Source organism: Octopus bimaculoides, chromosome 8 (genome assembly GCF_046866305.1).
Source record: "Octopus bimaculoides isolate indiv1 chromosome 8, ASM4686630v1, whole genome shotgun sequence".
Lineage (NCBI taxonomy): Eukaryota > Metazoa > Mollusca > Cephalopoda > Octopoda > Octopodidae > Octopus > Octopus bimaculoides.
The window spans coordinates 91,843,288-91,858,287 of record NC_142935.1 but is presented as its reverse complement, the minus strand read 5'-3'; the positions used below and the strand labels follow the sequence as shown (position 1 = coordinate 91,858,287).

Here is a 15,000-nt window from a genome sequence, read left to right as displayed (position 1 = left end):
ACGCACATCTATTCACACTACATATACATACACACACACACACACACAAATATACATAGATACACACACACACACCCATACGCACACATAAACATTATATGTATAAATACACACACATAAATATATATGCATAAATACACACACATACACACACATATGTATAGACACACACGTCTAAAAGTGATATATATATATTCCACGCGTTAAGACCCGGATTAAATGATGAATACAAACCGATGGAGTAAAATATCGTGGCTTAGTAATGCACCGTCGGATGGGGACCGGATTAGTACCTTAAATTCGGAATCTGAAGCTACATCCAGTAAAACACATGACGTTGACCCTACTTTAATTCGAACCCTTACTGAGGTTATTCATGACGCTGTACAGCACGCAATTGAACCTCTACGGGAAGAAATCGCTTCGTTGCGCACAATGGTAATGTGGATTGCTATACATTTGTTGTTGATGTTGTTGTTCTAGCTTTGAATTTGTTTGACTTTTTTTTTTTTGGTTTCTTTTCGCATTTTTCGATATTTATTTTATTTTTTTATTTTTTTCTATTAAATCATTTTGTGGTTTTGTGTGAGGCTTTGGATATGATGTGATTTCTTTTGCGTCTGTTGTTGTTGCTGCTATTATTATTATTATTATTATTATTATTATTATTATTATTATTATTATTATTATTATCATTATCATTATTATTATTATTATTATTATTATTATTCAGTAGTTTTATTTTTATAACGTGCTTTCACTTCACTACGGAGCGCAGCTCTGTGCGCCTTGGGTATGTGCTGTGGTTTGCTGTGGTGCTCTTATGTTTACTGTATTGAAAGTGTTTTGCGTAGAATGTGTGCAGTACCCAGTAGTGCAATTTTCTGTATGTTATATATATTTGTAAGTCCTGGTGTTTTTGTTATGTATTTGTTTGAATATTTTTTTATTATACCTAAGGCACCTACTATGATAGGAATTGTTTCTGTTTTTAGATTCCACATTCGAGTTATCTCTATTTCCAGGTCTTTTATTATTATTATTATTATTATTATTATCATTATTATTATTATTATTATTATTATTATTATTATTATTATTATTTGGTGACAAGCCGGTAGAATCGTTAGCAGACTGGACAAAATAGTTAGCGGTATTTCGTATGTTGCTACGTTCTGAGTTCACATTCCGCCGAGGTCGACTTTACCTTATATCCTTTCGGGGTCGATAAATTAAGTACCCTTCCTCCAAATTTCAGGCCTTGTGGCTATAATAGAAAATATTATTATTATTATTATTATTATTATTATTATTATTATTATTATTATTATTATTACTACTACTACTATTATTAAGTGAGAGATCAGCGCATGCTATGAAAGTGACTCTAGGGTACAAATATACGAAACCCGGTATACCAATCATAACTACCCCTTTGATAAGGGTAAACCAGGCACATGCATCCTAACCATATGCGTGCGACTTGGTGATCTCATATTAAGACAGACAGCGCATGTCCTTGCAAATGGGTCAACTTAGAATTTTCTTTAGGGCAAGTAGCCCATCTCGCTCAGAATGCCCCTAAATAAGGGTTGTTTAAAGATGTTGAACGAAATACCCATGTTTCTATGGGCTAATCATTCATACCTTCCAAATATTCCTCTCTCGCATGGCTAAGATGCTCTCCTACTACTTCCGTTCCTGATCAGAGATCTACATATGGTCAGCCACCAAGGGACACGCTCAACTGGTTAAGATCAAGCAACTGATATGCAAATCTGTGGTATGGAACAGAATGTTTCCTGTAGTTTAACTTTTATACCAAGACAAAACATGTACATGATAACATTTCCAATCAGTTAATATCATGAGAGCCAGTGCCCGGCACTGCATCAGAGCATTTATTATTATTATTGTTGGTATATTGTTTTTAATCTGCATGCTTGTTACAATCACTTGCGGAGGCACACCCCGCGTCCTAGGGCGAGTAAAGTATAAGAGATGATACATTATGACTGAAAGCTAGTGGAGGGGAAGAGGCGTGGGCAGTAGCGAAATGTCTTCATGTAATACTACACATTTCAATTGATAAGGCTTTTCTAAGGAAAATTAATTTTAATATTATTATTATTATTATTAATATTATTGTTGTTGTTGTTGTTGTTATTGTTATAATAATAATAATAATAATAATAATAATTATTATTATTATTATTATTTTTATTATTATTATTATTATTATTATTATTATTATTATCATTATTATTATTATTATTATTATTATTATTATCATTATTTACTTTTAATCTGCATGTTTGTTACAATCACTCACCGAGACACACCTAGGGCGAATGAAAGACAGGAGATGTTACAGTATGACTGAGAGCTTGGGAAGGGGAACTAGCAGGGGCAGTAGCGAAATATCTTCATGTAATACAACGCATACATTTAAATTGATACATACATTTTCTAAGGATGTGAGCAGTATTTGTCAACACAATCTTTTGGATTTCTCTGAGAAGTGGTTCTTCTGGCATTTTATCTATATGTTTCTGACATCCCTTTCTTATCCCACACTAGCAGGAACAGTTTTCGCTTTAAGATGCAACATCTTTTGTATTTCAATTTCCAGGTCTCTATATTTACTTAATTCATCAAACGCCTTATCAGTCTACATTTTATTCCTCTTCTTTAATGACTATGTCTGGCCGATTAGCCTGGATCGTTCTGTCGGTGTTGACTGGAAGATCCCAGTAGATAGTGACATCTTATCTTCCACGATTATATTATTATTATTATTATTATTATTATTATTATTATTATTATTATTATTATTATTATTATTATTATTATTATCATTATTATTATTATTATTATTATTATTATTATTATTATTATTATTATTATTATTATTATTATTATTATTATTATTACTATTATTATTATTATTAGTATTGTTCAGTAGTTTTATTTTTATAACGTGCTTTCACTTCACTACCGAGCGCAGCTCTGTGTGCCTTGGGTATGTGCTGTGGTTTGCTGTGGTGCTCTCATGTTTACTGTATTGAAAGTGTTTTGCGTAGAATGTGTGCAGTACCCAGAAGTGCAATTTTCTGTGTTATATATATTTGTAAGTCCTGGTGTTTTTGTTATGTATTTGTCTGAATATTTTTTTATTATACCTAAGGCACCTACTATGATAGGAATTGTTTCTGTTTTTAGATTCCACATTCGAGTTATCTCTATTTCCAGGTCTTTGTATTTTGAAAGTTTTTCCATTTCTTTTAGAGAAACGTCGTCATCTGCTGGTATTGATACATCAATTAGAAAGCATTTTTTTTTCTTCATGATCTTTGACAACTATATCTGGTCTATTTGCCTTAATTTCTCTATCTGTGTGTATTGGCATATCCCAGAGTATGGTTGCTATTTTTTTATTATTATTATTATTATTATTATTATTATTATTATTATTATTATTATTATCATTATTATTTTTTTATTTTTTTTATTATTATTATTATCTCTGTATTGTTCCAATTTTAGAATATATACTGCCGAAAGTAGTAGAAATGATGATGATAATAATAATAATAATAATAATAATAATAATAATAATAATAATAATAATAATAATAATAATAATAATAATAATAGATCAGATATTGTGGTGGAAAAAATCATGTAAACAAAACATATATGCTCGTAGATGTGTCAGTCCCAGCAGACTGCAACATCTATGTGAAAACGCGCGTGAAAAGATTAGTAAATATCAGGAACTTGAAATAGATATCGCAAAAATGTGGTATCTAAGAACGACAACTGTATATTTGATGACGGAAGCTTTGTAGATTATATCAAATGGCGTTCTTACATGCTATGATCTAATACAAAAAATGTCAAGAGTATGCCAGCAACAATAACTTATTATCACGAGTACAGTCCATATCCTAAGTAAATCGCTGACAAACTGGACCATATTACTCGAATCTTATAATTTTTCACAAATGCAAATATCATGGAAAGTTTTTTTATAACAGAATCTTCCTTCTGTTTCCTCTGAAATATATCGTTGTTAGTAATGTTATCCCTTGAAGTCTAAGAGTGAGACTCGATATCATCATCATCATCATCACCACCATCATCGTCATCGTCATCATCATCGTCTTCGTCATCGTCGTCGTCGTCGTCGTCATCATCATTATAATCTCCATTTTGATTACCAGCTACATCATCAGCGCCAACAGGAAGTTGCGAGCTGGCAGAATCGTTAGCATGCCGGGCGAAATGCTTAGCAGTATTTCGTCTGCCGCTACGTTCTGAGTTCAAGCTCCGCCAAGGTCGACTTTGCTTTTCATCCTTTCGGGGTCGATTAAATAAGTACCAGTTTCGCACTGGGGTTGATGTAATCGACTTAATCCCCCACCCCAAATTTGAGTTCTTGTACTTCCATTTGAAAGAACAGGAAGTCGTGTTGTTGTTGTTGATGGTGTTGCTGTTGGAAGCTTTATTACTATACGTAGCAAGCTCACAAACTAAATTGAAAAAATATGGCGAAGTTGTTGAATAATAATAATAATAATAATAATAATAATAATAATAATAATAATAATAATAATAATAATAATAATAATAATCCTTTCTACTATAGGCACAAGGTCTGAAATTTTGGGTGATGGAACTAGTCGATTACATTGACCCCAGTGCTCAATCGGTACTTATCTTTATCGACCCCAACAGGATGACAGGCAAAGTCGATCTCGGCGGAATTTGAAGTCAGAACGTAAAGACGGACGAAATGTCACCATGCATCTTTCTCGGCGTGCTAACGATTCTGCCAGCTCGAACAAGTCCGTGGGTACTCGACTGGCCCTCGTTTTATCAACCTCGAAATGATGAAAGGCAAAGTTAACTTCAGTGGAATTTGAACTTATAATATAAGTTTAAACCCGTCCGATGTTGACACTGGTTTCTTAAATTGTAGCAATGCGTTGAATTTGAGAGAAAAGGGATTAATTTATTAAATCTACTCTAGTACATGACATAATATTCATTTACATTATGATGTAAGGGAAGAAATCTTAATGGTCCTAAATTTTTGTGTGAGGGGGTGAGTTCTTGCCTTTTGCTGATTTCAACGTCTCAGATTATTTTACTTCTTTTTAAAGATTTTTGGTACATTTGCCGGCTCCGAAACTCCTAACTGAATCACATTTCATAGGACATCTGTCTGAAGAATATAGCTAGTATAGAGTCTGAATTCAAGAAAGACGGCTTGTAATCTGTTGGTGTGTCAGTAGCATTTATAACCTTTTTGTAGCTTGTTTTATCAACTTGATTCCCAAACTTATTTTTGTATCCTAACTGAACAATACTTCAATTTAAAACAGTCTAAAATAACTAATACAGAAAAGACGATTTATAATCTGCCTGTATGTTAGTAGCATTATTTATACGTAACAGCTAATCAGGAAATGTATGAGTTCTGAAAGGCAACAACCTGATGATGGTTAAGGACTTTACCTATCTGAGAAGTTAGATTGCTTCAACAGAAGAAAATGTCCGTGTAAGGACTGCAAAAGCATAGCACGCTCCGGAGAGATTCCGATTTATATGAAAACTGTGCCTTCTTGACAATCTGATGATGAGTTTCTTCAAAGCAGTTGTTGAATAAATACTTCTCTATTGCTATTCAAGATAGTCACTGAATAAGAGACTTTAGAAAAGAAGTTAGACGTTACTTACCGGAAAATGCTTCATGCGATTCTCAATCTTTCTTAGCAGAAACACTCTAATAAAAGTAGTGACAGTATGGCACTCTTCCCACCATCACTTCGGTAATCAGAGAACAACGATCAAATTATGCAATGCAAGACACTGCTGGAGAAGCATAGTTGAAATATCCTGCGACACCCTTCCCTGGAAACTCACGCATGGATATACAGACATCGATAGACTAAGAGCATATATCAATCGAAGTTTATTTGGCTGTGTAACCAGTCTCACATCAGTTGAACACCAGACTCATCATCAAGCACACCAACATCATTCTCATAAACGTCATCGTTGTCGTAGTCGTCGTCGTCGTCGTCGTCATCATCATCATCATCATCATCATCATCATCCTCCTCACTCAGACGATGGATTAGAGAGGGTTTTTTAATCCGTTTCATTTTTATTCACATCATTTTTACAATGTAGTCTATAAGAATAATAATAAAAATAATGATAATAATAATAATAATAATAATAATAATAATAATAATAATAATAATAATAATAATAATAATAATAATAATAATAACAATAATAATAATAACAATAAGAAAACGTTGTTGTTGATGATATTATTCGCGTCGTATCCTTTATTTCACTAAATTGCATTACAAAATCAAAACTAAACTCAAAGCAACAATACACACACACACACACACACACACACACACACACACACATACACACACACACATACATATGCATGTATTTATATGTCCGTTTGAGTATGAGATGAGATAAATAGAGCAAATTGCCTGTTCCTGTCTTCCATTTCTTCCCAGCATGCTTAGAGGCATGACGTCAGTTCATAAACAAAGAAGGAAGAACGATATTGCTGATAGCCATAACAATCGCTAATTTCGAGTCTTGATTTTTGCTGGTCTCTTTTCAATTTCTTTTTTTAACCTGTCATTGATTAATAGAGTTTAAGATCAGCACCGCTTTGATTGAACGCTATTATCATTATTATCATTATTATCGTTATTATTATTATTATTATTATTATTATTATTATTATTATTATTATTATTATTATTATTATTATTATTAATTCGTTATTGTTATTCGCAATATGAGGTATAAATTAACGTTATTTTCGAACAAAGCTCTCGTAAACATCTCGCTATATCAGACGTGTTTGTCCGTGGCATAAACAGTGTCATTATAATGATAACTGATTCGCGAGTAAAATACGTGGACAGCAATCCATAGCACCAGAACTTCGTGTTCCATTAACAGCCGTTCAAATGCGTATCCGCATCCAAGATATTATTTGGCTCTCATTGTCTGGTCCAAAGTCACTAGATGCAAACGTCTATATGGCTTATATATATTTGTGAGCGTTGGGCACAATGGCCCAGTGGTTAAGGCAGCGGACTCGCGGTCATAGGATCGCGGTTTCGATTCCCAGACCGGGCGTTGTGAGTGTTTATTGAGCGAAAATGCCTAAAGCTCCACGAGGCTCCCGCAGGGGATGGTGGCGAACCCTGGTGTACTCTTTCACCACAACTTTCTCTCACTCTTACTTCCTGTTTCTGTTGTGCCTGTAATTCAAAGGGTCAGCCTTGTCACACTGTGTCACACTGTGTCACGCTGAATATCCCCGAGAACTACGTTAAAGTTACACGTGTCTGTGGAGTGCTCAGCCACTTGCACGTTAATTTCACGAGCAGGCTGTTCCGTTGATTGGATCAACTGGAACCCTCCTCGTCGTAAGCGACGGAGTGCCAACAACAAAAACTTGTGAGCGTAGGTGAGCGTTTATATGGCTTATATATTTGTGAGCGTAGGTGATGGTCAAGCGGATATTGTAGTAGGTGTGTCGGTTCTGGCTTGGACTGCCAAGTAGGCCAACTTCTGATGATACACTTAAACGTATCATAGTATTATCGAATATCACAAAACTCAAATATTGAAGTCATTCTTCAATATGTGTATAAAACAATTCACTGTTACACACCCACCTACATACATACACACTTACATACATACATACACACATACATACATACATACATACATACATACATACATACATACATACATACATACATACATACCCTTCAGCAAGGCACCTAGTATGAGTTTACTCCAATCAAATCATCTGAAAAGGCGTACCAGCCATCTGTTGGCATAGTTCTCTCTTCCTCGAATTGTCGTATCTGCGGTTTGTGGGATTGTTGTGATCTGTAAACAGTTTTGAGTAAGAACCGGAAAAGGAAGTATGAACACGCAATGTGCATGTGCACACTGTTTTCGTAAAAAAGAATAGAAGAGTACAAACGCAATGTCAAACAAATTATGTGATGGTCTGCATGCCATGTCTGTCACCACTATCACGCCGCTTTGCTGCAATGTTCTTCGAAATATCTTGTATCGCTACTACAGTAGCATAAATTTGTCTGAAGCTGCGATCTATATAACACCTCATCGTCAGTTAATATGATGCGCATAGACCATAACCTCTGCTCATCAGACTTTCTGTATGTCACACCACTCTGAAAGTACTTTTACCACCTCAGAGCTCAAATTGTCTATATTCACACTCTGCAGGCGGCTTCCTTCAGATAGACAACTATACAAGATTAAATTGAACATCAAGGTAACATGACGATAGAGTTCAAATCCATAAGCAATAGCCCGCACAAGACGTTCACATGTGCTCTCACATGCACACACGCATATATATATATATATATATATATATATATATATATATATATATATATATATATATATATATATACATATATGATAGACCGTTGACCAACACCATTCAATTTTTTTTTCTCCGTATTTTTCTCCTTCTTTTCTCCGTATTCTTTCTGTTGAAGAGCGTAGCTCGAAACGTCAAAGACTTTCCGTATTCCCCGGGCGTCATACTAATACATCCTTTTGTTGTTTACACCACCTGTCCTCGTCTGTTATTGTTTTTTTTCGTACATTCTCCCCTATATATATGTGTGTATATATATGTATATATATATATATGCATATATATATATATATATATATATATATGCATATATACATATATATACATATATATACACATATATATATGCATATATCTATATATATATATATATACACATATATATACATATATATATATATACACACACATGTATATATATATATACATACATACATTTAAGAATAAATGCATATTATTCGTTTTTAGTGTGGTAAATTATTCTATGATCAATTATAAAATACAGAACTCCACACCATGAAATGTAGCGTATAATAGTTGTGTCCCGGAGGAAAATCATACGATTCGAAACGTTGGTGCCGCTTGTCGAACATTCACCATGCATACATACATACACACATACATACATACATTTATACATACATACACGCTTTGTTAACGAGCGGGTTGAACTCAAAGTAGAAATACACACACACAAACACAATATACACACGTACGTACATACATTCATATATGTACATATGCATATGTATGCACACATAAGTCGAAAGACACATTAGATGAAATATATGCGATCAACGCGCGACAAATTTACGGTTCATTTTGCATTACTTAATAGTAATCACATGAATCTGTATTGTCTTTCTACTATAGCCTCGGGCTGACCAAAGCCTTGAGAGTGGTTTGGTAGGCGGAAACTGAAAGAATCCCGTCGTATATATGTATATATGTGTGTGTGTGTGTGTGTGTGTGTGTGTCTGTGTGTGTGCGTGTGTTTGTGTGTCTGTGTTTGTCCCCCCCCCCAACATCGCTTGACAACTGATGGTGGTGTGTTTATGTCCCCATAACTTAGCGGTTCGGCAAAAGAGACCGATAGAATAAGTACTAGGCGTCCAAAGAATAAGTCCTGGGGACGATTTGCTCGACTAAAGGCGGTGCTCCAGCATGGCTGCAGTCAAAATGACTGAAACAAGTCAAAGAGTAAAAGAGTATATATATATATATATATATATATATATATATATATATATATATATATATATATATATATATATGTGTGTGTGTGTGTGTGTGTGTGTGTGTGTGTGTGTGTGTGTGTGTGTGTGTGTTGTGTGTGTGTGTGTGTGTATCTATGAGTATAGTTATATATATATATATATATATATATATATATATATATATAATATAGGATAAAATCTTTATAAGAATTTATCAAGTAGTCAGCGTGAAAAAAAACCTCATAAGGAAAATAAACCCAGCGTTTTTTTCCATAAATATATATAATTTATATATATATATATTTCAATGTGAATCCGTGAATGCGTGATTTGAACCCATCAAACAGTTCCTCCTTCAGTGCTCGATGATGTAGTGAACTAAGATCACGTGTCACTATCTGATGCTAAGTAGAAACGGTATTTCGGTAACTCCCTGATTAGAATGGTCAGGTTTACTCCGACATAAAATTTGACCCTTTTCTGATTAGTGCTACATTCTACCGGCTTACCGATATTCAAATCAGAAAGATGCTGATGTTATTCTGATGAGTGCGTATGTATGTGAACATGTTCTTGAGAATAAGCAGTTTGCATTCAATATATGAGATTGTAAAGGGGGTGTTTAGGAGTTTATATACAAGGTCATGCTGAACATCACTAATTTTAGTGTAGGCGTGTGTTGCGAGTGCATATGTGTGTATGTATGTATGCATTTATATATATATATATATATGCATTTCATACACCTACACATAGATATGTATATACATACATATGATTATATACTCTTATATGTATGTATACATAAATGCATACATGTATACGACCATAAAGTACATTTTTATTGTTTATGTCATATATATATGTGTAGGTATATATACACACATATATGCCTATATATATATATAGTGTTTATAATATATTGTCCATATTATGCTATGTATGTATATATATATACATATATATCTATATATATGTATATTTGTATATATGTATATTTGTATATATGTATACGTGCATATATAGATGTATATATATACACATATATACAAATCATGTATAATATATATATATATATATATATATATATATATATATATATATATATATATATATATATATATATATATATATATATATATATACATGATTTAATTCATAATTATTTTCCTTTATATATATTCTGTGAGTAACATTTCGTATAAAGATTTGGACGAAAACCAAAGGCTACAGACGAACCCGAAAATTAGCTCCAACAACATCAACAACAAACACAACCAAAAGCAATACTAACACTTCTAACGCAACAGCAACAGCAAGAACAACAGTAAAAAAAAAACAATGATAATATAATGAAAACAAAAAAAAATAGCATTAACAACTTTAATACAACACAAACAAATGAAATCAAATTTTTACTACATCGATGCTTCAACACATTCACAAGATTTATCATAGAGGCGTTAATAACATGTCAAGAAACGCGAATTGCTCATATATAATATATGATGCCTCCCCAGTCTCTCTGTATCTCCTTATCTCATCTCTCTCTCTCTCTCTCTCTCTCGCCCTCTATTTCGTATATGTGCGTGTATGTATGCATAAGTTCATTCTTGTAAATATATGTGTATGCGTGTGTTTCCTTGTGTGTGTGTGTTCGTGTGTGTGTGTGTGTGTGTGTGTGTGTATACATAGGCACAGGCTCGACTGTAGTAAAAAACTGACTTCTCAATGACACCGTTGCATGTTTAGTCTCTCTGCGTGGCAACTTGGGCAAGTGTCTTCTACTATAGCCTCGAACCTACCAAAGACTTGGATCTTGTAGACGGAAACTGAGAGAAGCGAATCGAACATATATATATATATATATATATATATATATATATATATATATATATATATATATATATATATATATATATATATATATATATATATGGGGGGGTGTATGTGTGCGTGTGTGCGTGTGCCTGTGTGTGTGCTTGTGTGTGTATACATGTATGTATATATATATATGTATATATATAGGTTATGAGAGGTAATGGTGTCAATAAGACCTACTGAGTAAGTGCTATGGACAGACCATAGTGAAGCTCCAGGTTCGCTGATTATGCGAATGAGGAGTCCAACGTAGGCCATATATCAGCATGTGTACATATAAAAAAAATTAACAGAATGAGATAAAAATCCAAGGTTAAGAATGATTTCAGAAAATTTATAAATAGAAGATCTTACAGCTGTTTCCGGCATATTTTATATATCCCTTCATCGGAGACGGTGTGAGAAAATGGTTAAGCAATAGTTATTCTAGATAAGATATGAAATAGAGAGTACAAAGTACAGGAATCTTATATGTATAGCATTCTGCCTAAATAATGGAACTGAAGATACAATATCCCTGCATATCTCACGTCTATTTTCATTCCTCCACTTCACTCTCTATTTCAAATCTAGGCTGTGTATGAATCATGCTTGTTACAAAAAGTTGCTCTTACATGCATGATACAACCCTAACTTTTTGTAACAAGCATGAGTCATGCACAGCCTAGATTTCACATGACCAGCCTGCATTTTATTTCATGGATTGAGAGTTAGACAGTAACTTCCAATGGCATATAGCAATCTTGTCACTTACAACAGAAAAAAAATATATATAAAATCTATATAAAACTATATAAAAACTATATAAAAAGAGAAAGGAGCAAACAAGAGCAGCGTCAGATGGCGGTTGATAAGCCAAAACTTCAAAGTCACTATCAGTCCTTTCTTTTAATAAATACGTGTTCTACTAAAAAGTAAGAAGCGATCTTTCAGTGTAATACTGAATTATCTTTCATGAATAACTTTACATAGAAACAAGCATTAGTGTAAGTCTATGTCTATGTGTCTTTCATTCAAAAAATCTCATTCATACCACAAAGCTGATTGTTTGTTTGCTCTTGTAGTCTCTTATTCTTTTACTTGTTTCATTCCGCTGACTGCAGCCATACTGCAGTACCGCCTTAGAGGGTCTCTTTTGCTGAACCGCTAATTTACGGGGACATAAACACAACACTGGTTGTCAAACGATGATAAGGGGCAAATACAGAGACAAAGACATACACTCACATCGATATATACATGTATATATACATACATATACGACGGGCTTCTTTCAGTTTCCGTCTACCAAATTTACTCACAAGGCTTTGGTCGGCCTGAGGCTATAATAGTAAACACTTACCCAAGGTGCGACGCAGTGGGACTGAACCTGGATCCAAGTGGTTGGGAATTAACCTTCTTAGCACACAGCCATGCTTATTTATTTGTAGAACATCTTCATAGTTTGTTCTCCAATGACCATTTCAAAAACATGAAGAGGAAGTTCATGTTCATCTCACTATACCAATAAACATATGTTCCCTTATTTCATGCTTACTTTGCTTCCTGAGAGTAGATTCATGTGGCTTTTGCTACTACAGAAATATGCATTCCCTTCTTTCAATGTGAATCACTTCATGGGAATTCGATAATTCAGCAAACCTATGATGTTATTTTGCTTTATGTGATAAGATTCGTATGCATTTGTTGCAAAAAAAACATCACACGCTCCCTTGTTTCATGTGAATTTGATATTTCAAAAACGCATACATTTATGTAAATTCGACAGGCCATACCTGCCCTTTGTTTATATGATTTACATCATGTGATTTTTCTCTTTAAAAATCAATCACGCATTCCCTTACTTTGCGGGAATTTAATATTCCAGGAAATGCATGTTCCCTTGGTCAGGTGAATTTCTTTTATATTAATTATTAGTCTTCAAGAACTTCGTGCTGCAATGTATTCTTGTTGTTCCTGTCCAGTTTTGCTGTATCTTCGAGTGTTCCGTGTAAAAGTGTCTTCATTAGCACACAGGAATTAAATTCTGATCACGTTGAGATTCCAAAATTACCACATCTCCGTCTTCGCTGTTTTGGCTTTGTTCCCTTCTCATTGCCACATTTTTCTTTTTCTAATACCGTCTTTCTCTCTTTTTCTCGTTATTTTTCTCTTTCTTTTCTATATGTATCCATAGAAAAAATACGATTTGTCTGGAAAGGCACTACAGTGCAAAATAGCGTTTAATTATAGCATTCAACAGTATATTGCTGGTTAAAAATTGTCTTCTCAATCAGTTGTGATACGAATTTGGGTGCAGCAATAAAAATAAAAAAACAATATTTTTTGTGGGAGAGAAAATAGCACGCACGAAAAATAAATTACGTTCAGAGAGAATAAAATCGATGAGAAGAAAGAAAGAATAATGTTTAGTACTGATAGAATGCCTTATATCATCATCAGCTTAACTTACTCTTTTCCACACCTGCATAGATCAGACGGAATTCACTGAGATCGATTTTATTACAGTTTGATGCTCTTCTTGTCGCCAACCTTCACTTGTTTCCAAGCAAGGTATATCCCCATGACCGACTTATTTACACGGAAGATTCTAAACGAATAACAACATTTGCATGATGTGGAAGGTATTCTAATATAGAGCTTAGTTTGAACTTTGCAAAGATTCATTTGCTGGAGAATTTTATATCCCTGGAGAAAAATTGTAGTCGTTGTGGTGTGCAGATTTTGGTAACATTATATAGAGAAGCAGCATGGCTACATGGTTATAAAGTTCGGCTAGCAATCACGATGCCCTGGGGTTGACTGAACTCCCTTACATTTTGAGAAAGTGCTTTTCCTCATTGCTTCTGATTAATCTATACCTTGTGAATAACAATGAGCCATCCGGAGCTGGGTGGAAATCTGTTAGAAAGACCGTGCGTGTGCTTCAAAGGTGGGTAAAAGAAACATCAACTCCAGCGTGGTACATTTATAAACGCGCTAAAGTCTCTAATGAAGTGCATCGTTTTCGGACGGTTTTGTTCTGAGAAATTGATACCAATCTCTCTCGGCCCTGGAGTGCCAAAACTCTTTGTGCAAAAAGCTTTGTCAAATACTGCAAGTATAGATTGCAGCTAAGTGATCACCTCGACCGCCGGACTCCACACCCGATTGTTCATAGAGCAGGTAGTTCATTTGATCGAACAATAGCAACTCTTCGTGAATAAACCACGATAATTATGTTCATCAAATATTGTAATGCCTAAATTCTGTAGACTTTAAAGGATTTCTATTGTGAAGGGACAGATATTCCTTTTGTACTGTTCCGAATCACGAGGTTGTGACAGTTGAATGTTATATTGTAAGTATCTGTTTGTTGATTTTGCACAGGTCTGGTGTGAGGACTTTATGTTGCGGGTATGAGGGAAATAA

At 34.0% G+C, this 15,000-nt stretch overlaps 1 protein-coding gene across 6 annotated transcripts in view; it reads left to right on the top strand.

Moving 5' to 3' along the window:
* The window catches only part of LOC149134503 (uncharacterized), a 546,861-nt gene that overhangs the window by 328,329 nt on the left and 203,532 nt on the right, over positions 1-15,000 (top strand). For 2 of the 6 annotated variants that reach the window (XM_089356803.1, XM_089356802.1), the window contains exon 1: positions 1-438. This exon is cut by the window's left edge and continues 876 nt beyond it. The exons of the other annotated variants lie outside the window; for them this stretch is intronic. In XM_089356803.1, the coding sequence (XP_089212929.1) occupies positions 220-438 (219 nt within the window). In that variant the 5' untranslated portion in view covers positions 1-219. The remainder of the gene's footprint in view (positions 439-15,000) is intronic. 6 annotated transcript variants of the gene reach the window in all.